The sequence below is a fragment of the Chrysemys picta genome, chromosome 1, assembly GCF_011386835.1.
Source record: "Chrysemys picta bellii isolate R12L10 chromosome 1, ASM1138683v2, whole genome shotgun sequence".
Lineage (NCBI taxonomy): Eukaryota > Metazoa > Chordata > Testudines > Emydidae > Chrysemys > Chrysemys picta.
In genome coordinates this window covers 168661373-168684910 of record NC_088791.1, presented here as the reverse complement: position 1 = coordinate 168684910, position 23538 = coordinate 168661373, and the positions used below count along the sequence as shown (strand labels likewise).

The 23538-nt window shown below is 43.7% G+C and overlaps 2 protein-coding genes across 25 annotated transcripts in view; one reads left to right on the top strand and one right to left on the bottom strand.

The window, feature by feature from the left end:
• Positions 1-5: 5 nt before the first annotated feature.
• Positions 6-19224, bottom strand: MPC2 (mitochondrial pyruvate carrier 2). Of its 3 annotated transcripts, XM_065589446.1 has the most exons (6): positions 19084-19224; positions 6660-6700; positions 3984-4149; positions 2672-2756; positions 1242-1353; positions 6-249 (listed from the first exon to the last, which is right to left on the bottom strand). In XM_065589446.1, the coding sequence occupies exons 3-6, from the start codon at positions 4056-4058 to the stop codon at positions 192-194; spliced, it is 330 nt and encodes a 109-aa protein (XP_065445518.1). In that variant the 5' UTR covers positions 4059-4149; positions 6660-6700; positions 19084-19224; the 3' UTR covers positions 6-191. The 3 variants fall into 3 exon arrangements, with proteins under 3 accessions (XP_065445518.1, XP_005283737.1, XP_042709920.2); XM_005283680.5 differs by lacking the exon at positions 3984-4149 and having other exon boundaries at positions 19084-19218; XM_042853986.2 differs by lacking the exons at positions 6660-6700; positions 19084-19224 and adding an exon at positions 5573-5707.
• A 121-nt stretch (positions 19225-19345) lies between these two features.
• DCAF6 (DDB1 and CUL4 associated factor 6) overlaps positions 19346-23538 on the top strand; it is a 154766-nt gene continuing 150573 nt past the window's right edge. For 6 of the 22 annotated variants that reach the window (XR_010599851.1, XR_010599850.1, XR_010599847.1 and 3 more), the window contains exon 1: positions 19775-20064. Coding sequence is in view for 8 of the 22 variants with exons in the window: in XM_008166297.4 (XP_008164519.2) it covers positions 19971-20064 (94 nt within the window). In the remaining 14 variants the exon portion in view is untranslated. Of the gene's footprint in view, positions 19739-19758; positions 20065-23538 lie in introns of those variants that run through there. The other 16 variants (XM_065589367.1, XM_065589351.1, XM_065589341.1 and 13 more) reach the window with 9 other exon arrangements.

Genomic DNA, 23538 nt, shown 5'->3' with positions numbered 1-23538 from the left:
AGCTATAACTTAAAAGGTTATATTTTATTTAAACATACAGAGACACTGCATGTTACCTACAGCTGAAGAAATACATTTGTTCTCTAGACATTTAGAAAAATTAGCACATCCTTCTCAATGCGAGAAGATTAAAACTGGTCAAGCTAGGTCCCACTGGAAGTTCTGTGCACAGCTGGATCTGACCAGTAGCGTTAAGGTTCTTTTTGCTGCAGCTGCTCTTTTTCCTTGGCTTTTAGTTCTTGATTGTACCTATAGACAGAACATAAGCAAAGTCAGCATACAGCAAACCAATCATAGGTGTTTGTTAACACATCCCTAGTAGTTACAATAGAACCTTTTCATACTATTCTTTGGGAGACATTTGAGCAGTAGCAGGAAGTCTTTAGTAGGGTAAAATGCACCCTTATCTGTAGGCAGAAACACTCCTGAAGATCAGATCAAATTTGATTTACAGGTAGAAGTTTGAGTTAAACTTTTGATTACATTACAAGTGAAGGCTCCCAACCAGCTGAGCAAGACAATTACTGCAAGATTCCAAAGTAAAATGGCTGACCACTTCTGGACTCATTTTAGCTTATTATTCCAAGGAGCCATTTGGAATTGTGGTTTGCCCTCCCCATGAAATAGAGCTGGAGTGGAAGCTGGAGAGTGCTCTTCCCAGGGTCTTTTTTGCTGCCTATGCTAAATGAAGGAACTGATGGGATGGTTCAAGGGATACTAGTGGGAAGTCCAGAGAAACGCATGGCTAGTGGGAGGAGGATTGGGGGGGGTGGGGAGGGAGTTGAGGTTCAGGCCTATGGCAATACAGTTGCCTAAAGGGCAAGTGCACCCTCGGTAGCTTGAAGAGCACGTCTTATGCTTGGTAGCCGAGACCCAGGAATGAGAATTCTGCACAGACATCTCCAGAGAAATTTTATTTGCTTCTGCAATGTTAAGTAATAGGGTTATGATTTAAGTTACAGCATCCCTTTAAAAGTTTTGCTTATCTATAATTCTTCTAGTTATGTTAGATATTTACAACCTTAACTCCATTTGCTTGGCATAAAAACACTGTCAACATTGTTCCCTGGGATACGCAAAGTTAATCGTTCTGCAAGATTTTTTATACAAAGTGTTTAAGCCTGACTGTATTTACCTAGGTCTCTTTGTTATTTAGTGAGTGCTAACAAATACCAGAAATTCAGAAGCCACCCAAATAAAGAGTATTTATAGCGAAGAGCCTCCCAGTAGTATGTACATACCTCCAGATCCGAAAGAGCTGGGAACCACCGGCACAGCCAACAAAGAAATTCACGGTAAATAAACCCCAGTTCTTAGGAATAATAACTAGAGAATATCTTGACCAAATAAGGCCTGTTGGATAAAAAGCAAAGATTACCACTAAATACTCAAACATACATCTAATTACATTAAAAATCACTTGAGAAATGTTGATCAGACACTAAAAGGTATTCAAACGGTTATAGCATATGGACCATGTCCTAACAGAAACATATGGACACATTACACGTCATTAGTGCCATGACCGCCCCTGTACACTTCTCAGCAAGCTGGACCTTAATTCTGCAGCAAGGTTCCAAACTGGAAGGCACTCTGGGGTAGAAGACTAGAAAATCTGCAGCAGTTTCAATTAAATTAAAAAAAAAAATAGTCAAAGATGGAAGTCAGTGCAGGTATCCCAGCATTATCGTTTTTGATACTGCGTTGTTTTACATATGCTTTAAAACTGAAAAGTAGGGACTGAGACATTCTTGACAATGCGTGACTATCAGAAGTTGTGAAGAGGCAAGAAGAGTGTGTGTGGGAAGACTCAAGTGGAGCTTTTGGCCCATTGGCCCATCAGAAGGCATTGGCAACAGTTTGGGATGTGGTTTTAACAGAGCTGATATGCTGGAGTGATCAGCAGTGGAATAATTAATAATGCTGAAATTAAGTGTCACCCCATTAAGATGAATGTAATTCATACTTCTAAGCTACTGTTTCCAGATGGATGCAGATTCAGGAAGTCAGTACACGGACTTACACACGTATTTTACATGGAGAAACTTGAAAGTATAAGAATTAGGGCTTATCTACAAAGAAGGTTTTTCCAGTTATACTGGTTTAATTATATTAGTGTACTTACACCAGCTTCACTGCTGATGTTTAACATCCTCATGTGGACACTTATTCTAAAATACAAGTTGCTTTTTGTCTTGGCTTAAACTGCATCCACAGCACCATGACCTAAGCCCCCAAAAGGCCACTCAAACTTGAATAAGTGTCCGCATGGAGAGCTATACTGGTACAACTCTAGCACTTTAAATTCACCCACTACTTTTTATTAGTGTAACTTCCCATGTAGCTAAGCCCTTCTAGTGTTTAAAAAGTGAATTTAAATTCTGAAACAACTCCCTGGGAAGGGGTGGATTTTGTGGTGAATTCCATGGCCACAGAATACCTACAGCCCTCTCTATAATATAAGTAAGTTATCAGAAAATATCTAGGCTTATCATAGAAAGAGGGATCTTTTGATAAAAGACTGAAGTTAAAAAATTTAGCACATAATAGAATCCGTGAAACAGATTAATGTATAATTGAGCATTAATCTTGTGAAGAAGATTATTTAAGAAGAAAAGATTACAAACTGGTGAGGATTCTGGTCAGAGGTGTAGAAACAGAATGCATTCACCTGTTGCCGTTAACACTGCAGACTGTGCTGTGCTGAGTTTCTCTGCTGGTCTGGTCATATCCGCCATTCCAGCACATACCAAACCCTGTAAAGAAAAGACACAGCCAACTTTAATCAGCAAAGTAATTATTTCACTTACTTATCACCAACACCCCTCTTAGTGCAGAAGTATCCAGAGAGCCCACTGCAGTTTATGATGCAAAAGCATATACAAGGCTCATTTCCCAACTCAAAGTGCTTACAATTTCCATGGGCAAGACAGAGGGGGAGGGGAAGGAATACAGCATATAAAGCAGAGAGATCAGAGCAATTGTTGGCAAACATGTTCATTCCTCAGTTTTTGCTTTTGTGAGGGAGCAACAAGGGAACAGGAGGCAATTAATGGGTGGAGGAGTGTTTGTTTTTATAACTCAGAAGATCCAGGGATGCCCAGGTTCCATCGTTTACAAAGAGTAACTACCCCACCTACTCTGTTTTACAGGAAAGCAGGTTAAGAGAGCTTGCTAGGTGGAGTGGTTTGAGATCCTACAGGAGAATGCCATTTTAACACTTACCTCAAGCTTTAAACTGATTTTAGTTTAAAAATCTAGACAGATCATATCTTCCACACATTTACATTCAAATATGAAAATTTTAGACACCCGAGTAGCCTACCATTATAGCACATGTAGAGAAGGCAATACGGACCTGCAGAGGGCGCTAAAACAGAAAGATGATCAGGCAACATGATGGCAGCTGAACTTCAGCAGTGACAAAGGTGGAGCACATTGGAAGGAATAATCTAATATTCATTACCACATTTGAAGTTTACTGCACCAACCCTGGAAAAGAACCTGGTCTCATTGTCCTGATCAAGGAGAATTTTGGCTGATGATGCAGTTTAGCTCCAAATATTGTGTTCAGTTTTAGTCTCACTATTTCACTAGCAGAAATAGAAAGTCTAAAGATGAGCGATGCAAATGTTTATAGGCATGGAAAGACTTCCACATGAAGAGAAAGTAAAAAAGATTAAGAGAGTGTTTAAAGAGGAGACACAAAGGTGTAGAAAAATGAATGGCATAAAGGTCAATTGGACTAGATGACCTCCTGAGGTCTCTTCCAACCCTAATCTTCTATGATTGGGTGCTCTTAATTACCTTCTTGTTATACAAAAAGACAGTGATTTGTCTACCTTTTCCACCACTAACCTGTGGAACTCACTACCACAAGTATCAGTAAGACTAAATGCTTAGTAGGATTGAAAGAGGATGAGACATTTAATAAAACAGAATATCAGCATTTACAGAATTAGCATATCAGGGAGAAAACTTACACTTTGGGCCATAAGCCAGCCAATAACTGACAAGGAATAGGATAATATTTCTCTCCTATGATCCGGGTATTCCATAGTTCTTCACTGTGCAGTTTCTTGTGTCCAGTGCTGGACTTTGATGATACTGGACAAGATGGACGCTTGGTCTGATCTGGCATTGCAAGTCCTGAGTTCCCAGTTCAGGAAATGGAGCTGCAATCTTTATTAGAGCATTGCAATAGTACAGTATGGCAGTGTTTTTGCCCTTCTCTCACGAAGTGTAAGTATTTAATGTAGGACATATGGCAGAGTTCTTAGTGTCCCATAAATGCTGGCCCTATAGTTTGCTTCTGGTCCTATACAACAATTTACTTACAATGGCAGTTACTGCACTAGTTCACTGATGCTAAGTAGGTCATAGCTGAATCTAGCCACAATCAAGGTTTCTGCAAAATTCTGGGTTTGATCAATTAGATTACCTGCAGTATTGCCAAGCATTCAGCAACACTGAGTCAGCTCCCCAAAAATCATGAGATTTGTTTAAAACTAATAGGTTAGGGTTTTTATTCACCTTCTGGTTTTTGAGCCTTTAGGCTTCATGTTTAAGCTTCTTTCTGGAACAATGAGGGCTAGAAACTTTAAATTTTAAGATGAAAGCTACTAAGTCACATAAACCCCTGGAGCTGGGGGGTTAAGACATACACCAACTATCACAAGGCTCAACCATATGTTGTTTAACATTGTTTTAGTCTAGTAGTGGCATCCATTTTTCAAATACAAAGATAGAAATTGGTTTCCATGGGTCATAAATGGGAATCAGTCTAAATATAAACCTAGTTTTTGAAGATGTACTTTTGAAAAAGCGGACTGTGTCACTTACATGTGTGGCATCAGATGCCTTAAGCTTTATACAAAGGGGGGAGGGATAGCTCAGTGGTTTGAGCATTGGCCTGCTAAACCCAGGGTTGTGACTTCAATCCTTGAGGGGGCCACTTAGGGATCTGGGGCAAAAATCAGTACTTGGTCCTGCTAGTGAAGGCAGGGGGCTGGACTCGATGACCTTTCAAGGTGCCTTCCAGTTCTAGGAGATAGAATATCGCCATTAATTTAAATGGTAAATGAAATGCTGAAAAAATAATTATTTCAAGAATAGTTAGAACTCACATCTTCAAGAAAAGTGAGAAACATTGATGGGCCACTGATTATTAAAACTATCTAAAAAGAAGATTAACATACTGGCTAATGTCTTACTATTTTACCTATGTGGTATCACTGCCCTCTGCTGGACAGTATCAGTCTTGTTTAGTATCCAACTGGAAGCTTCTAGCCACTAAAGGATGACGAAACCTTACTGTCAGTAAGAACTCCTTTGGCTTGAGTAATAGAGACTTATATGTTGTATGTTTTTGAAGCCAGAGGCCTTGTGTTGTATTCTCAGTGCATCATGTATGTGGTTTATGTTGCCTAATAGGTTAGGAGAGCCATGCAGGACTTATCTAGAAAAATATACAGTTTCAACACGTCTAGTTAATATAGATTAACATAGCAAGCTCCTCACTGCCATACAGGGAAAAAGCTATTTTATGGAAGTTATATTATCAGAAGGCTACATACAATTCCAATTTCAGCTTGAGGGCAATGTTGTGGAGGCACAGGAAGCCAGGTATGGCATTATAGTGCCCAGGCCTACTGGTAATGCTGCATCTGCTAAACTGCTGCTATGCATAAAACAGAGAAAGATCTACTGGAAAAACAAAAACCCAAAGCTAAAGCAAAGGATGAGGAGAGGAAGAGTAACCTGACTGTTGAACATAAAGTGCCTGAAAGCTGGTAAATATTTTCAAAAGATACCTTTCTACAAATACTAGTTAGCTCATTTTTGACATAAAGCCAATGCCAACAGTAGACTAAAAGGCTGACATAGATGAGGTCCAAGAGTGAACAGCCCTGAATGTAAACCTGACATGTAGACTCAAACCACTAAATTTCATAACAGAAGGACTGTTATAGGGAAGTTGAACTGCACTAAAATCAAGGCGTTCCCATTTACCAGAATAGTAATCAACTTTTACTTGTTACCTAGGCAGTGTTTTTTAAAAGAGACTGTATACTATAATATGTTTAAACAAAGCGAATGCAGAAGTATAAGTATATCCTGGTATGAATAAACTAGGAGCCTCAGAAACTCAACTCTGTCCTAGATTCACTACAATTGTCGTGCTGAAGCACCAGTTGTAGCATGTCTGTTCAAAGTGACATTGCAGTTCTCTCCATATTAGGCTGTAATCTCAAGAAGTCAGTTTTAGCAACTGACATCCAAGAAAGAAAAAACAGCAACATAACACTGCTGGATTGTTATGCTACTCCATTGGGGGTGGACTGCTTTAAGAGGAGTTTTGCATTGGGCCTGGCAATAGTTGTTTCACAGCAGAGGGCTCTTCAGTGAAAGTGTATCTCTTGCTGACCTCCAAGAATCAAACTGTTGTCACGTGTGTTCTCTACCGTTAGAGTGAAGGTATAGTCATTCTGACACTCTCCACATTTTAAACACATAATCAGGACCTTAATAGCAAATTCTTTGATGGCACGGCCAAGACCATTCACGCCAAGAACTGGTCACTTTCCTCCTGGGTGGCTGAAAATCATTCCCTGACCTGCAGAAACGTTAATATCAGCAAAGTGACTTCTTATACTTACCCATTTCATAACAGGTGCCCAGAAAAACACTGTTTTGGGACCTGGGGAGAGAAAAAAAAAAAGCAACAGTTTGAGTTAAGGCATAATAAATTACACGCTCAGACATAGCTGTAATGGTACCAAAATGTATTTTTTAAAGCATTTGTATGAATCCCACAGTTGAGGGAGTAGTATTGTCTCATGCACAACACAGCCCATACAGTGAGAGCTTTTCTACTCTGCTCTGCTAATGCCTTTCTAGCCTGAGCCACAACCCCTCTTCAACATTATGGTCTTAGCAGTAGTATCCAAGGCCATTTTGTTTTCTAGGTTATTAGAATGGCAAGTGAGCAAATAGCTGCAGTGTGAATAATGCAGCTGTGGCTAACACAACAAAAAAAAGTGTGGTCCCAGCTAGTGGCAATATAGAAAGCTGTATCACTTGTAGATCCGCTCTTATGGCAATTCATGACACTAGTCCCACATATCTAGCATAGCATAAGGTTTTTTTTCCTCCCTGAATTCCAAAATACTTTACTGATGAGAGCACACCCAGGAAATCAGACTAGTGTCTCTACCAAAAGCTGTAGTATCACCATCTCTTGTGTGACAACAGATCTGCTGCACCACCATATACAATTAAAAAGTGGAATTCAGGATGCAAAAGTAATTATCCATATTGCAATTTTCCCAGCAGGGCCACCATCCTCACCCGCATGCAAAAACACCTTGAGTGACGACGAACAGTCAGGATCTTAGGTATGACTGATCCAGAACATGGTGGATACAATTTTCAGGAGCGTTTAATTCACGTAGAAACTTAAGTTCTGATTGACTTTGAGTGCAACATTCCGAGAGCAGATGGACAGGAAATGCCTATGTATTTGTGTCTCCCAAATACACATCAGACCTAAGGGTCAAAACTTTCAACTTCAAGTCGCAGAAGTTAGGCACCTAAGTCAGTGGCTTCCTTTTCAAGTCTGCTGACTTTCCATTGACTATAGACCCTATGAAAAAAATCGGGGTGCCTTATTTTTAGCACCTCACAATTAAAAATTGTCCTAAATGTTTTAACTGTCACTGTTGGCAGCAACTATTCCCTGTGAAAGTAAGAGTACAGGAGCATATCACCACTCTAACTTAAGGTTATAAAATCAGTTGCCACACATCTTTGAAGCAATTCAAGCCCTGTAAAATAGTTAGCAACAGTAACGGTTTAAAATACAACAACTGTTTTTACATTCTTGCACTGTGCTCCCAGACCCATACTGCTTGTAGAACAGAGATCTCTTGCTGATAATTTCCTTTCTTCCAGAAGCATCTCCCACAATACTGGAGATTTGGGTGGCTCCCCTCAACTCTGCAGCTCAAGGAGGTGGATCAGCATTTTGGTGCCATGTGCTCTAGCCACGTCCCCTCTGCTCCCACTTACTGTCCGATGATTTATTGGAAAGCTCTAAAACTTGAACTTGCATAAGATTTTTCAGAATTAACAAAATAACTACTTACATTAGACCAATAAAGACGGCTGAATATCTGACTTTAGGCTCACGAGCCATCTAGGGCAGATAGAATTGTGGAAGATGCTGCCAGCAAAAAGAAAACTAATGGTAAGAAGTTTTTCATTCTGCCGTCCAGCATCTCCCAGAATTCTGGACATCTGGGAGGTAGTGAACAGCTGTAGGGAGGGTTATGGATAAAATTTGGTAGGAAAGAAGGGAATATCCACCCTCCTTTTTGAAAGCTCACTCAAAAGGCTACCTTATTTCTGGGGTACCACCTGCAGCACCTTCCTTCCAATGAGACCTCTTTAGAAGACAAAGTCCACCTCATAGTGATTCATGAAGGTGTTACCTTATGGACCTTTGCAAATTTCCAAAGCGGACTCACTTGCTCATTCTGCCCTTGAAGTTGCTAGGGATCTTGTGGAGTGCACCTTAATCCCTTCTAGAATAGGAACTTAAAATGCTTTATAGGCTTCCACCCAGCAACAGAGGACTTGGAACGTCTAAATCTCTGGCATTTTGGGTGGAAGGAGGACACAGATAGCCCAATCTTTCTGTGGATTTTGTAAGCTGGAGACAGATTTTCAACACACGGACATCTAAGGTGTGCTACATCTTTTCAGCTGGATACTGAGATTTTGGATAGAGGAAAGGAACCACAAAACACTTGGGAAGTATGGAAGGAGGAATTTACCTCAGGAAGAATGGATTTTCTGGAGTCCTGAGCACTACCTTGGCCTCATGGAGCATGCTTTAAGGAACCTGAAGAGATAACTCTGCCAGCTTTGAAACTTGCCTGGCAGACGTGGCAGCTATTAAGAAACAAAATCTTAACGGGTAAGTAAAATGCTGACACTGATGTCAAAGAGATGGGCTGGTCAAGGCACTCAACACCAGCAGTAGGTCCCATTTTGGAAAGAATGGGCTGACCGCTGGGCTGGCTAACTGGACTGCTTGAAGGAATCTGGCTACCTAGGGGCTATCTGCCAGGAAGCAAAAGGATCCTGTGAATAGCATGCTCCTGATCTGGCATGTAATGGTACTGGGCTATCTATGCCTTCTTGGAGAAAATCCAAAATGGTTGGGATTCCTCGATTTGTCTTGTGCTCTTGACACCAGTAGTTGAATCTGGACCAGACAGAGGAGTAAGCATGTACAGTAACTCCTCACTTAAAGTCATACCGGTTAATGTTGTTTCGTTGCTGATCAATTAGGGAACATGCTCGTTTAAATTTGTGCAATGCTCCCATCTAACGTCGTTTGGCAGCTGCCTGCTTTGTCTACTGTTTGCAGGAAGAGCAGCCCGTTGCAGCTAGCTGGTGAGGGCTTGGAACCAGGGTGGACCGACAGCCCCCCCCCCCCCCATAAGCTCCCAGCTACCTGTGCAGCAGCTGCCTGCAGTTCAGCTGTCCCTCCCCCCACTGCCATGTGCTGCTCCTGCCCTCTGCCTTGGAGCTGCTCCCCAAGACTCCTGCTTGCTGTGTGGGGGTGGAGGGAAGGAAGAGGGGAGCTGTTAGGGTGTCCCCATCCCCCCTGCTCCTGCACCCCACCTTACATAGAGCGGGGGGGCACACCAGGGCTCAGGATGGAGAGAGCTTGCAGCAGCTGTGGTCTCAGCAAGCTGATCTAATTAACAAGGCAGTGTACTTAAAGGGGAAATGTGCATCTCTCTCTCACACAGACACACATACCCCCTCCCTCCATTCCTGCTGCCTTGTAGAGTGAGCGCGTTAACCCTTGAGGGCTCAGCCAATTGCTGGTTCATCATTTAGCAGTAAGGGAAATATCCCACCCTCTGACTCCTCCACCTCAACCAAGCTTCACAATCATCATCATCACTGTGTACCAGTATTAAAATTGTTTAAAACTTATACTGTGTGTGTGTGTGTATATATTAGTGTGTAAGTCTTTTGGCTGGTGAAGAACGTTTCCCTGAAACCTAACCCCCTCATTTACATTAATTCTTATGGAGAAATTGGATTAGTCTAACATCATTTCACTTAAAGTCACATTTTTCAGGAACATAACTACAATGTTAAGTGAGGAGTTACTGTACTCATGACCCTCAAGTAATAACCTCATGACCCCCCGAGTGGTCACAACCCCCAGTTTGAGAACCCCAGCACTAGGCTCTTTGGCCAATTGTGTAATAAGACATTTGTCCCCATGGATCCAGAGTCTGTCTCCCTGGTGAAGTATTTCAGCATCTTTGCATCCATATAATTCGTAAACTAAAAGGAGGCTGAACATTTGAATGAGGAGATCAAAAACCACCTGATTCAGAGACCACTAGGAGCTGTTGACCCTGCTGAGCCAATTCACCTTTCAGTTCAGATCCCCTTTTGAAAGATCATTCTGAAATTAAGAGAAATTGTTCCCTGCGCCTCATTATTTCCATTGCTTCCACATGTAGCACCTGACTTTGTTTTGCCTTGGTTGCTTAAAATATACATCCATAGTTATGTTGTCTGACTGAACTTGGGACACTTTTCTCCTCTAGGGCAGACTGGAACTCAGAGTCAGCTTACCCATACTCAGCTCTAGAAGTTTATGCTCTGAGCTGTTTGGGTTCAAGTGTGCTTCCCAGCCCTCCAGGCTGGTGTCAGGTGTGAGAACTAGAGTAGTGGTTCTCAACCAGGGCTACGTGTACCCCTGGGGTATGCAGAGGTCTTCCAGGAGGTACATCAACTCATCTAGGTATTTGCCTAGTTTTACAACAGGCTACATAAAATGCACCAGTGAAATCAATATAAACTAAAATTTCATAGCCCATGACTTGTTTATACTGCTCTATATACAGTACACTGAAATGTACGTACACTTTTTATATTCCAATTTTATAATTATATGGTAAAATGAGAAAGTAAACAATTTTTTAGTAATAGTTGTTGTTACAAAATCAGACATAAAAATACAGAAGTGTAAGCAAGTAGTTTCTAAGTGAGGTGAAACTTGGGGGACTCCTGAAAGGGATACAGTAGTCTGGAAAGGTTGAGAGCAACTGAACTAGAGGATCTGGAAGGCAGATGGGCATACCTTTGCAGACAGTATTATGGGCTGATCACGACTGTAGGGAGTTGATCATATGTGTTAGAACCCATATTTGATCTTTCATGCGTTCCAGGGAGTTGTCCTACCCCTTTAGAATAAAGGCTTGAAGGCATCCGCTACGTGACTGTGGCCATGGAGCAATCTCTATCCATGACATCGGAGGCCCAACAGTTTAAGACATAGTGCTATAGTAGGCTTTCTGCAGCTCTGGAGCAAGATGACAGAATCCTGGATTTTCTGGAACCTCTCTTAAGTGTTTATTTCTGTGGCCAGATGAGTCTGGTGGATGGAATCAAGAAACTTTTTTGAACACCGATGAAGCCATGCACCTGCAGGAGATTCAACATCTGAGCCATGGCATGGTGCTCCGCTGACTGCAATGGAGTGTTATTCAAGATGTCATTCAGGTAGGTTCCCTGCCACTATTATCTTTGTAAAAACCTCAGGGGCTGACGATGGCTTAAATGGGAATGTTCAGTACTGATGTTTTGTGCTGCAGTCAAACCTCAGAAGTCTACAATGGCATGATCTGATGTGGACATGGATATGGAGATATGCATCTGTTAGATGTGCTTAAGTTTAGAAGCATGTGCCATCTCTGAAACCCCACTGGGTCTCATTTTCCTTGGGGAGTGGAAGGGACTTGTCAGAATCCCCTGAGTAAATTGGGAGAGAGGAAAGCTGATTAGAAGCTCTGGTTCTTTCTCCAGAGCACTCGGGCCCCCTTGTAAGACTAGGGAAGACTTATGGCCCCACAAATTTCCTTTCTTTGTTCTCCAGGCATCCCTTGGGACTTACACCTCCACGTTGACTGGCTGGGGTCCTCCTCACTTTTGGAGCTTTACCTTGATCTCTACTGGGGTTCTGCTCCATTTGTCTCACATTGGAGTTGTAGCTACTTTGGTGGGAAGGGGACCCCATCTGCCTGTCCAACTTGTAGCCCCAGAACCTAATGGTGTTCGGGTCGGTCGGTCAGGCGCAGTCTGGGCACAACACAACTCACCATCTGCTGAGTCTTGGAAGGTTGCTTCACACAGAGTACTACTTGACTTTGACATGGTGCTTTCTTGGCTGCTCTGCCATACCTGTATAGGGGCAGAGGAGCCAGCAGGGAGGCACTGCAGTGGAGGTGCAGAGTGGACTAAACTATTAGCGCATTAACCAATCCAGGCAGGTGTAAGCTGAAACGAAGAAACTGCTTCTTATCGCCCAAACTGAATAGGAAAGGAAGAACACCGCTCCCCACCCCCTCCACCCACACAGAATGGGGGCTGGAGCAATTGATCAACTACCTCATGCCAGGGAGCAATAGAATCTGGTGCATGAGGAAGCATAACCAGATCACGTGGTGTCAAAACATTGATCTGCCTCTGTAAGCGGCAGAGTGGAGGGGAACAGCCTAGATGTCCAGAACTGTGGGAGACACTAGGGTGCAAAAGACATGCATGATTCTGCTTTGTTTTGGAAGTGAAAATAATTCTACCTGGCTGGGCATATTTATGGTGCATGTCGAGCTATATAACATTCCATAAGAAGATAACGGCTATTTTAAAAATATTGAAAGATCTTGGTTAGTGTGCCAGCATCACTTTCAGCAGAACTAACTGCTTTGAGTCAGTCTAAACACTTCGAGATCCCACAAAATTGGCATTAAATACTCAGACTGTTCATTTATTGACAAGTGAAATTAAAACCATCTGCAATGGTCTCAGTTTTGGGGACAGGTTAGCAAGATTGTACCCTTATATTAAAGTAGAAAGTTCTCAGGACTCTTAAGCAAACATGTAGAATGTAATGCAAATTGAGTGAAACACATGGATTGGTTCCCAAGTACCAAGTTAAACCAGGACCATATTGCAGTTTTGTTAACAGATTAAAGCCCACAGCCCATTCAGTTTGTTCTGTCTGAATCCACCCTTGTGTTTTTGGACTACAAGTTCTTCAGACAAGAATGTGTTACATTTTATACATTGTATAGTACTTGGTACATTTAGGATACCAAGACTGATCTCAGATAAATTCACTAATATTTTATTATGCTGTAAGAAGTCTCTTGCAGCATAGGGCCATCAAACACTCCTTTTATCTATCAATTTCCTAGAATAGAGAATGGACTTGCAAAATTAGAGACTAGCTGTATGCTGAAAAAGGAACAAGGGAAAGATTCCAGAAAGCTTAGACTGAGATTCTCTAATTCAGACAGATTTAGCATGTAATATTTGATAAAAATACTGTCATAATGTCACATTGTTCCATGCAGTAAGCGGGTACTTCTCAATCTAAGAGAATCTGATTGTGCTGACTTACATCAATGGTGCTGCAGTTTTTTATTTTCACAGTTGCCATGTTACATTATGAGAGTATTTACGGTTAAAAGCACATCGGTACCATTCATTTTAAAGAATAGGCAAGAATCCTCTAGGGGATTCCAGGTTCATTATCCCCTCCTCTCCTAGAAGGCTCCCGCTGTTCTCACTCATTTATAAAAAAGAAACAACAATTCTGTGACCTGACCTAGCATTTGGGTCAGCAAGGGAACATCAGCTGCAAATGCATCATTAGCATGTCCCTAGGTACCAGATATGATGAACACTGCATAGCCTCATACTCTAATAAAAATGCCTATTTAAGAAATGTACTAGCAGGCAAACACAGATGTGAGTCAGTAAAAAAGCTTGCCCACCCCTGGACTACAGAGTGACAATTCTTGAATATTATATAGATTATATAGCATAGAAAGCTTCCTTACCTGGCTCCTTCGACACTGCCTGGGAAGTTTCTTTACTAAATCAGATTTAAATATGTCTGCTAGGACTTCCCTGTCAGTGTGGAAACTCATCCATAGCCTTACTTCTGTTTACGCTTTTCCCTCTCATCCACCTTCTAGGCCTTTTAGATTTGCAACACTAATGGTAGACAGGTCTAAAGTCTGACCTACTTCTTCCAGCTATGTCTTAGGATCTTCCCAGGGAGGGTGCCTGGATAATGTCTTGTTCCAGAGGATGTGGCTGTATTTATTTTGGAAGCTGGAGTGGCACAGGGTTGCGTAGATGCACTGTCTGTTTATTTACTGACTGCATGTCAAGGTCATAGTATTTAAAGCCTTAAGAAAGAGAAGACCAGTCTGAGGGCCAGGCCATGGACCTACGTCCACCTGTGACGGCAACTAGTAGGCTCAAGTGTTAAGCACTCGTAGCATAATCTTAATCAAGGGCCCCCCAAATTCAAATGCTTTCTTTCTCATAGGCTAGGTCTATACTACCTGCCTGAATCGGCGGGTAGAAATCGACCTCTCGGGGATCGATTTATCGCATCCCGTCGGGACGCGACAATCGATCCCCGAATTGGCACTCTTACTCCACCAGCGGAGGTGGGAGTAAGCGCCGCCGACAGAAAGCCGCAGAAGTCGATTTTGCCGCCGTCCTCACAACGGGGTAAGTCGGCTGCGATACGTCGAATTCAGCTACGCTATTCACGTAGCTGAATTTGCGTATCTTAAATCGACTCCCCCCTGTAGTGTAGATGTACCCATATGCTTGCCTGAGCATCAGTGGCATCCTTCCATGCAATAAAGTCTAGTACCTATTTCTTCCAGATTATGGTGGGGTTTTTCCACAAACATTTTCATGTTCATTTATGCTGGTGTGGGTGATGTTTTACTCCTACATTCAGGAAAATGCCTGTTCAAGTTATGTTCAGTATTTGTGATAGGGCCTACAAGCTTCCAAGCATGTATTTATGCAAACATCTAATTATTTTCTATGTATTTTCCCCTAAAAATACTTCAGTGTCCCTGCAGCAAATGCAATGATCAGTAACAAATCCCATAAGCCAGCACACATGCACTTGAGGGGAAAAGTTGCATGTGAATCTGTTTGGAATTTTAAAACTAATACTTGAAAAAATCTTAACAAAACCCTCAAGAAAACATTCCTCAAATTATTAATGGGGTTTTAAATTGACAGTGAGTTGGTTCAGAGACTCAAGAGGAGGGAGAGAACGGTTTGTTTGTAAGCTCTTCCTCAGAAGAGAAGTAACTCAAGAATGTGACAAAAGCGCTGCGTTTTGATTAATTGATAGCCTCCACATGCATTTTGATTATCATAATAAAAATAAATTAAAGACACTTTACGAAGCTTGGAATGTATTACACATGTAATAATAGTTACACTGGGGACGAAGTGTAGACATCAGGGATAAATTTGGGTCATAAAAATACAAGGTCATCTTTTGCTTCCTGCTCCTAACAAGGAACACGCAGTACACTGATGAAGTAATATATAAGTCTCACCAAGAGATGGACTCTCTGCTTCGTTCATGAATCCCTTGCTGAAATCTGACTATCCATCTCTGATTAAGATGCTTTAAACAGTGAACACATGACAGAACACAAGCCAAGTCACATCTCTCTGCTGCCAACACTAGCTTTCCACCAAGTGGCAGCCAATTGGAAGTGGGGGAGTTGGCTTGGCACCTCCCATTTGTCAGAAGCTTTCACTGTCTTCTAGCATCCTGAATTAGTTTGAAAAACATTATCCAAATGCAAGATTTTTTTTTAGCATTTCAGCCAAAGTTTTCTACAAGTCAAAGTAAAGGAATTTCTCTTAGTCAGACACAAGCGATTTAGAATCTAGGTAAAAAGTCACTTATCAAATGAGGCCATCAAACTAGGCCTCACCAAGGACAGATGACTGTACATTAAGCACTTTCCTTTTAGTACAAACAAGAATATTTCCACGTTGGATGGCTTTTGTTCTAGTTAAATGTGCTCAATAGCCCTGGAAACGAAGCTCTCTATTCATAGAGCAGGTACAGAAGGGGCAAAAGTAAGAAGCTCAGTTTCCATACCCACTGACCCTTCGCTGAAGCTGCCTATACACGTTGTGACAATTGTTCTTTTGACAAGGACATCTTTCTTTTAGAAAGAAAGAAACAGGCTCACTACAACAGTTTGGAATTCCAGCTTCAACATTTAGAAAAGGCATGGAGCAGGAACGGCCGAAGTTCAACTCTCAGGCCAAATTCACAAACCTGTAAACTACATTATGCAATCTTTAATATTGATGGTGCAGTTCAAATGAAGAGTGTATGTACATGCCAGGAAGTATCATCACCGTGGACCATCTAACTGAAATTGGCTTCATTTTTGGTCAGCTTAGTATAACAGAAAAGTTTTGGACACAGTTACTCAATTTGGTGACAAGGGTTTGCACTGATCTAAATTAATCTAAACTATTTGAACCAATTCTTGTTAAACCAGTGCAATCTTTATTTTGAGAGAAGACTTTTGTTGTAGAAAAATGACCAAGTGACTGAACCCTAAATTCCCTTATTGCATAATCATGATGCACCCAAGAACACATTCTGGATAGATGAAAAGTCAAGAACATGTATTACATTAAAGAAAAACAGTGGAAAGAGCAGTCCATGGAAGACTTCACATTTCCTCAGGTATCTTGTGAAATCTATTTACATAGCAGATTCTAAAATGGAAGAACCACTTGTATGGTACTGTAGTCACTCAATTGTAACTGTTATCTACTTTGATAACAAATAAAAGATACTGAGGAAAATAGAAGTGCATGCTTTCATGCTGGTTAAAAAGAGAGAATTGTTAACTATATCAGAGGGGTAGCCGTGTTAGTCTGGATCTGTAAAAGCAGCAAAGAGTCCTGTGTCACCTTATAGACTAACAGACATATAGGAGCATGAGCTTTCGTGGGTGAATCCGAAGAAGTGGGTATTCACCCACGAAAGCTCATGCTCCTATACTCCTATGCTCCTGTTAGTCTATAAGGTGACACAGGACTCTTTGCTGCTTGTTAAGTGTAGTCATTTTGAATGTCTGGCCAACTTCTTCCTTCAAACACTCCTAGAGACTCTTGGTCCCAGGTATGTGTGCAGAATTGGTCACATAAACGGTAGATAAGCATGTCTCTTCTTAAGTCCATGAAGACACATGATCCATCCACTTATCTTCTTGGATTCTCCTGTCTCAAGACCTTTCTCCTAATTTCCCCCTCCCCCTCAAAAGGGCACTAAACAAGACACTTGCTGGCTCAAATCTAAACTCCTAGGGAAATGCAAGATAATACAGAGATCCACACGATTCATAAAATAGCTCCAGTGGTATACATCACTCATAAATAGACAAGACATTCACTTATTTGTTTTGCCAGCTGGGAAAAAAGCTTTACTTTGTACTGCATAAATGGCAAAATCTACAACGAAATAATTGAACAGCATTTGTTGCCCCCTGCTCTCCTCTAGCCACTAACACAACATTTGCTTGAGGAAAAAAAAGCAGGTGAAGATAGTTTTTTATTTAAATAGAAACGTCATTGGCTTCTTTTATTTTAGAGCTACTTCAACTACAGAGCATTAGCTTCTGAACCTGCACATAGGGGAAGCCAAAGGTTGAGCCAGAAGTGGCTCGTTTCAGATAAGAAAATGAAGACAAGCAGCAGTTTGTTTTTAAAGGATTATACTTGAAGATAAGAGATCCCTACTGTTTCTTTTCCCTTTTCTCAGTCAGATTGATCCGAAGAAGATTATGGTTAACAAGTTCAGACCTGTGTCAGCATCATCTCTATTGTATTATTAGACTATTTGTAAAATGGCAGTATCAACACACTTAATATGTTTACATGCAACTAGCTAGAAACCCCACTGCAGTTAACGAAGAGTCACAAGATTTTGGATTTTTCTTTTGAAAGGGAAATTCATTTCAAAGCTTGCAGAGAATGTTCCCATAAGTAAAGTAAACTTGCTAATTTGTGTTAGAGCAACAATATCACTCATTGTTTCCCCAATACTTCCCCCCACGTACTCTATAGAAATGTAAATCAACTATTAAAGAAAAACCTAGTGTCTGTCAATTTGATGCTAAACACCACAGCAACAATCCTGTAGTGGCATATCCGTAAGTGATACCCTAATGTCCAATAGGTTCCCTGCCTCAAAAAAAAATGTTTTTTAAATCCACCTGAGTTCCTTCAGAAACAAATATTACTGATCATTGAGACTGCAAAGTGCATTTCAAAATCAGAAAAGCAATAAGATACTATAGGATCCCTTAATTATTGTATAGTGATCTATTACATCCATCCCTGTACTCTTAGCAAGTTCCCCAGTACACTAGGTTTGTATGTCCAGGTGCCTACTAGACTCTAAGGATCTTCTGCTTTTCACCGTCCTCTGGTTACAGGAAGCTCTGTCTGGCATATAGACACGTTTAAAGAAAGTCTTTCTGGTGAAGATCAGAGAGATTTTTCCAAAGAGATCTTTTAACACTCCCCGAAGGCAGCTATGCTCCGGGTGGGTCAGAACTCCCCCAACAGCTCATCCCACAGCTGAACCCTCAACGGAAGGCCCTTTATGAGCTGCCTTGTCCTAGAGAAGAGCAAATCCTCATAAGTTTGCCCCAATTTACCATTCAAAAACGATGATTTAGAAACCCAACCTCTGCCCGCCCGCACACCCGGTCCGGTAGGTGTGGGGCCCCGGGGCGCTCGACCTGTCACTGTTCCCGGCCCAGGGTCTCGCAGGGCTGCCGGGTCCGTCAGGAAGGAAGCAGGTGCCGTGGCGGTACCACCCTGCCCTCTCACAGGCCAAGGAAAGCGGGGTGCGGAGATGGAGCGACGGGGCCAAGGTCACAGCGAGCCCCGACCGGACTCCGGCCCCGACCCAGCCGCTCTGTGCCGCGAGCTGGGGGGCTCCCAGCGCCTCAAACCCGGGACCGCCGCTCCGCAGCCAGCCCCGGGCACAGGCCGGAGCGCGCCCGGCCGGGAACCCCGAGCGCTCGTCATCCCCTCGGGCAGGGTGAGCCGGGTCCCGCCCGGCCCAGCCACAGCCCTCCCCCATCCGCCCGGGGGCGGCGCAGCCGGTACCTGCCGGGTGGTTGTACAGGGGCCGCAGCCGCGGCGGCAGCTTGAGCTCGATCCGGTCAAGCAGCCGGTGGTAGGAGGCGCGGAGCCCCGCGACGGCGGCCATGTCGGCGGGGAGAGACGAGAGGGCCCCGGGCTGCTCTGGGGTCCCAGTAACAGCAGCGGCTACTGCTGCTCCAGCGTCCTTCCGCGACCCGCCGCCCTTCGGCTTCCCTCCCAGCCGCCCTTCGCGACCCGACGCCGCTTCGCGAGAGGAGGACCCCGCTGTACTTCACGCTGATTGGGCCGCTGGGAGGCGAGGGGGCGGGGTCGAGCAGCTCGCCGAGCGCTATTAGTTAACAGGACCTCCTCCTCCTCCCCCTCCCCCGGCGCCCCTCCCTGTGTGGAAAGAGCTGACGCTACGTCTATTTGGGGGCGGTGGGGGGAACACTTTCCGGCCATCTTTGATAAGGGCAGGAACATCCTTTCCATTCTGGCTGCCGTGCTACCCAAACTAAACATGGCTGCCTTCGCGCTTCGGTGCCCCGGCCAAGATGGCAGACGCAGATGAAAGACATTGGAAGTGTAGGCAGCTTTTTGTGCCCAAATACAAGATGGCCGCTGTATGACTTCACCGCCTGAATCCACAGAGCCAAATGGTCACGTTCTCGCGATAGACGTAAGTCTCGAGCGCTGTGAATGGGGCAGGGGCGGAGTCAGGGGCGGGATGAGATGGGGGTGGGGAGCGGAGGAGCTGCCGCTGTCGCTCGTTCCTCGGTGGCGGCTCAGCGGCAGGCGGGTGCGTGCGCGAGCGAGCGAGTACCGCACGGGCGGGCGGCTGGGTCTCCATGGTGAGCGTGGGGGGCGGCTGCCGCCGGCGGAGAGTCTGAGCCTCCCCTCCCCGCGGTGCCATGTCCCGGGGGTGCTGCCCTCACCTGCTGTGGGACGTGCGGAAGCGGAGCCTGGGGCTGGAGGAGCCCGGTCTGCTGCGGAGACACTACCTAGGTGAGCGGGGGGAGGGGCAGCGGGGGGGCGGGCGTTGCTGGCCGCTCGGAGCGGCCGGGGGGGGGGGGGGGGGTCTTCGTCCCGCACGCGCGCCAGAGGCGAAAGTGACAGCTGAGCCCTTCCCCCTCCAGCGGCGGGGCGGGGCGGTGTGTCGCACACGTTGTGGCTCTGCTGGCTTCCCCCCCCCCCCGCGGCCCCGGTCACTGTGCTTTGGTCAGTCCCCTCCCCGCGGGCCGCGGCCTCGCCCTGGCCTCTCTGCGGGCTGATGAGAAACCGCTGCCACGAAATGTCAGTCACCGCGTGAAAAGTTTCCCCCCCTGCGCCTGGGTGGGTGACCCGGGTCCAAAGGATTTTGCGGGGTTAGGAAACAGGCGCTGGAACAGTTTGTATAGTGGGGGTGCTGAGAGCCATTGACCCAACTGTCAGCCCTGTTATGTGATGGGAACCACTTCCAGCCAGGGGGTGCGGCAGCATCCCCAGCACCCCTAGACCCAGCACCTATGGTACGAACCACCAGTGGGTGGAAACATAACGCCTCTCTGCCCGTCCTCGGCTGCCTGGCTCTGCCTTTTCTTTCCAGCCCAGAAAACGGACCCGGGGGTAATAAAGCGTCTCAGTCCAGTGACAAAATGCATTGCATGCTTACTCGGAACAGTCAGAGCCCTGTCTGTGTCAGCTGGTGCAACTCACGGTGAAGTGGCTCAGGAGTTACTGACAAAAGCATGTGAACACCACTGCTACTGTGATTGTTTTAATAGATTGTGTGTCTTTCTGGTTCCTTGAGCTTGCAGTGCTGCACAGATGACTTTTGAAACTAGCCTCTTAAAACACCTATTTATTTAATATTCCTTTACTTGTGTTAAAAACATTTCAGGATCATTAAAAAAGGTAGCTTTTAAAAATGCCACTTAATTCTCACCCATTGGTGCTGTGTGTTTGCTCTTTGTATTTTATTAATATTGGACAATAACATTAGATTGATGAAAAGAACAGGAGTACGTGTGGCACCTTAGAGACTAACAAATTTATTTGAGCATAAATAAATTTGTTAGTCTCTAAGGTGCCACAAGTACTCCTGTTCTTTTTGCGGATACAGACTAACACGGCTGCTACTCTGAAACCTGTCATTAGATTGGTGAGTTTTACTTTCTAGCTCTCATATATTACCCAAATACTGCTGCTGTTTTAAGTTTCCAACACCAGTGTTTTACTCCAAAATAACTGTTGAAATTTTAGGGTGGGAGGAAAGCAACGATTATTGTGTTAAGTTTTGTAGTCTCCCTTGCCCCCCCAAAGCTTTTTGGAGAAGGGACAGTTCTTCTCTGTTTGGAGCTCCATTGTGCTAGGTACTATACAATCTCTTTTAGGGCCTCTAGGTTCTACTGGAATAGTAATATAGTATTCCTTTAAATTGGGTACAGTAAGGCCACTGGAGTGAAATTTTACCTAAACACCTGTGACTTTTTAAACCAGAGAACCAATGTAAAAGGTATAATGCTTTATTTTTGTGAAGAAGCATTATATTTCTATTTCTATAGCTTGATCTGCTCTGGTTTTCAGTTGGTTTTCCAGAAAAATTTAAGGTGGTGTTTAACCTAGTAAGTCCTCAATATTTTTGTCTGTCTACCCTTGTGTCATACCTTGACAACTGTAATCAGCCTAGTGCATGGATATGGTGATAGAACTTGAATACCCAGGTGACTTGATGCTTATAAAGGCCTAGATTAAAAAAAACAGTGCCCCAGTTTGAAGAGGGAATGGGAGCAATTTGGTGGCAAAATTAGAGAAATTAATTTGTTGAAATTCAGGAGATACTGCTAGACCTACTATTTTTTCCCAACCTTTTCCTGTGGCAGTTGAATGGGGATATAAGGGGGTAGGGAGGGGTGAATTTTATTTGTGAAGTGTTAGGGGGTTCCTGTCCAATATAACTTTTCTATATGTCTTTTTTTAAAAATGGAAAGTACAAGCCCTTGGGTTTTTTCTAACAGTTTCTAATTAAATCAAAAAGTTTGATAATTTTATAGTAACGGTCAATATTTCAGTGAGATACCAATCCTATGTAATCTTGCTAGCTGGCTTCTGTTTCTAGTTGCTCAGTCCTTACTGCAAACTTACTGTAAGCTGCTCCAAAGAAGTGCAGACCTTAACTGCAGTTCAGTACTGTTGTGGACCAGGACATATTTGAATTGTACCCAAAATATTATTTAAAAATAAATTGTATTCAACTCCTTTAAGTCATTGACACACCTGCTTGGTCTTGTGCCAAAAATATAAATTATTGCTAATCAAGATGCTACTTTTTTTAATGCTGTAGTCACCTTTTGGTCTCTGGTAAAAACTGATCTTAATCAAAAGGACATATCTGCGATTAACATGCATTTGATCATGTACATACAGGTATCTTCTGTGGTTCAACAGGAAACTGGAATGAGACCACAAACTAATTTCATACAGGTTATGGCCAGACAGCCAATAGGTGGCAAAGATTATTAGTCCGTAGTGATATAGACTGAATTAGAGGTGAAAGTCTCAGTAATCTTCTAAGAACCACCTGATCATCCATTCCACCACTCTGATATTCTACCAGACAGAACTCTTATTGTAAAAAATAAAGTACACAGTTTGACTTGTTGTCTGTATAGTAATATCGTGTTAATCAGTGGTGGTAATTCACTCGCGGGCCGTGAGACAGTTTGTTTACATTGGCATGCCGCCCTCAGCTCCCAGTGGCTGTGGTTTGCCATTCTCGGCCAATGGGAGCTGCAGGAACTGGAGCGGGCCGCAGGGATGTGCTGGCAGCCGCTTCCCGCAGCTCCCAGTGGCCGGGAACAGCGAACCTAGGGTGACCAGACAGCAAGTGTGAAAAATTGGGACGGGGGTGGGGGGTAATAGGAGCCTATATAAGAAAAAGACCCAAAAATCGGGACTGTCCCTATAAAATCGGGACATCTGGTCACCCTAAGCGAACCGCGGCCACTGGGAACTGCGGGCGGCCGTGCCAACGTAAACAAACGGTCTTGTGGCCCACCTGTGGATTACCCTGACGGGCGTGTGCAGGCTGCAGGTTGCCCACCACTGATGTTAATGCTTCAGGCCCTGAATGTACTTTTTTGTAAATCTGTTGAAACTGTTTTGGGTAAACAATCGAAACAAAAATGGATTATCCCATTCCCTTCCACCCCCAAACCCCATTGCTAATATATTGCCAAATTGTTGGTAATGTGGTGTGTGTGTGTGTGTGTATTGAAAGACCCAACACACCATATACATACATTTACAGTAAAAGCTGTGTTATCCGTCCCTATACCAACTGGACAGCCGGCGTTTCTAATCTTCATAGAAAGTCCGGTTTATAGTCCGGTTGGTGTGGGGCCGGCAGGCTCCCTACCTGGCTTCGTGTGGCTCCCCAGAAGTGGTGACGTGTCCCTGCTGCTCCTAGGCAGAGGAACCCATGAGGAGTTCAAAGTGTGG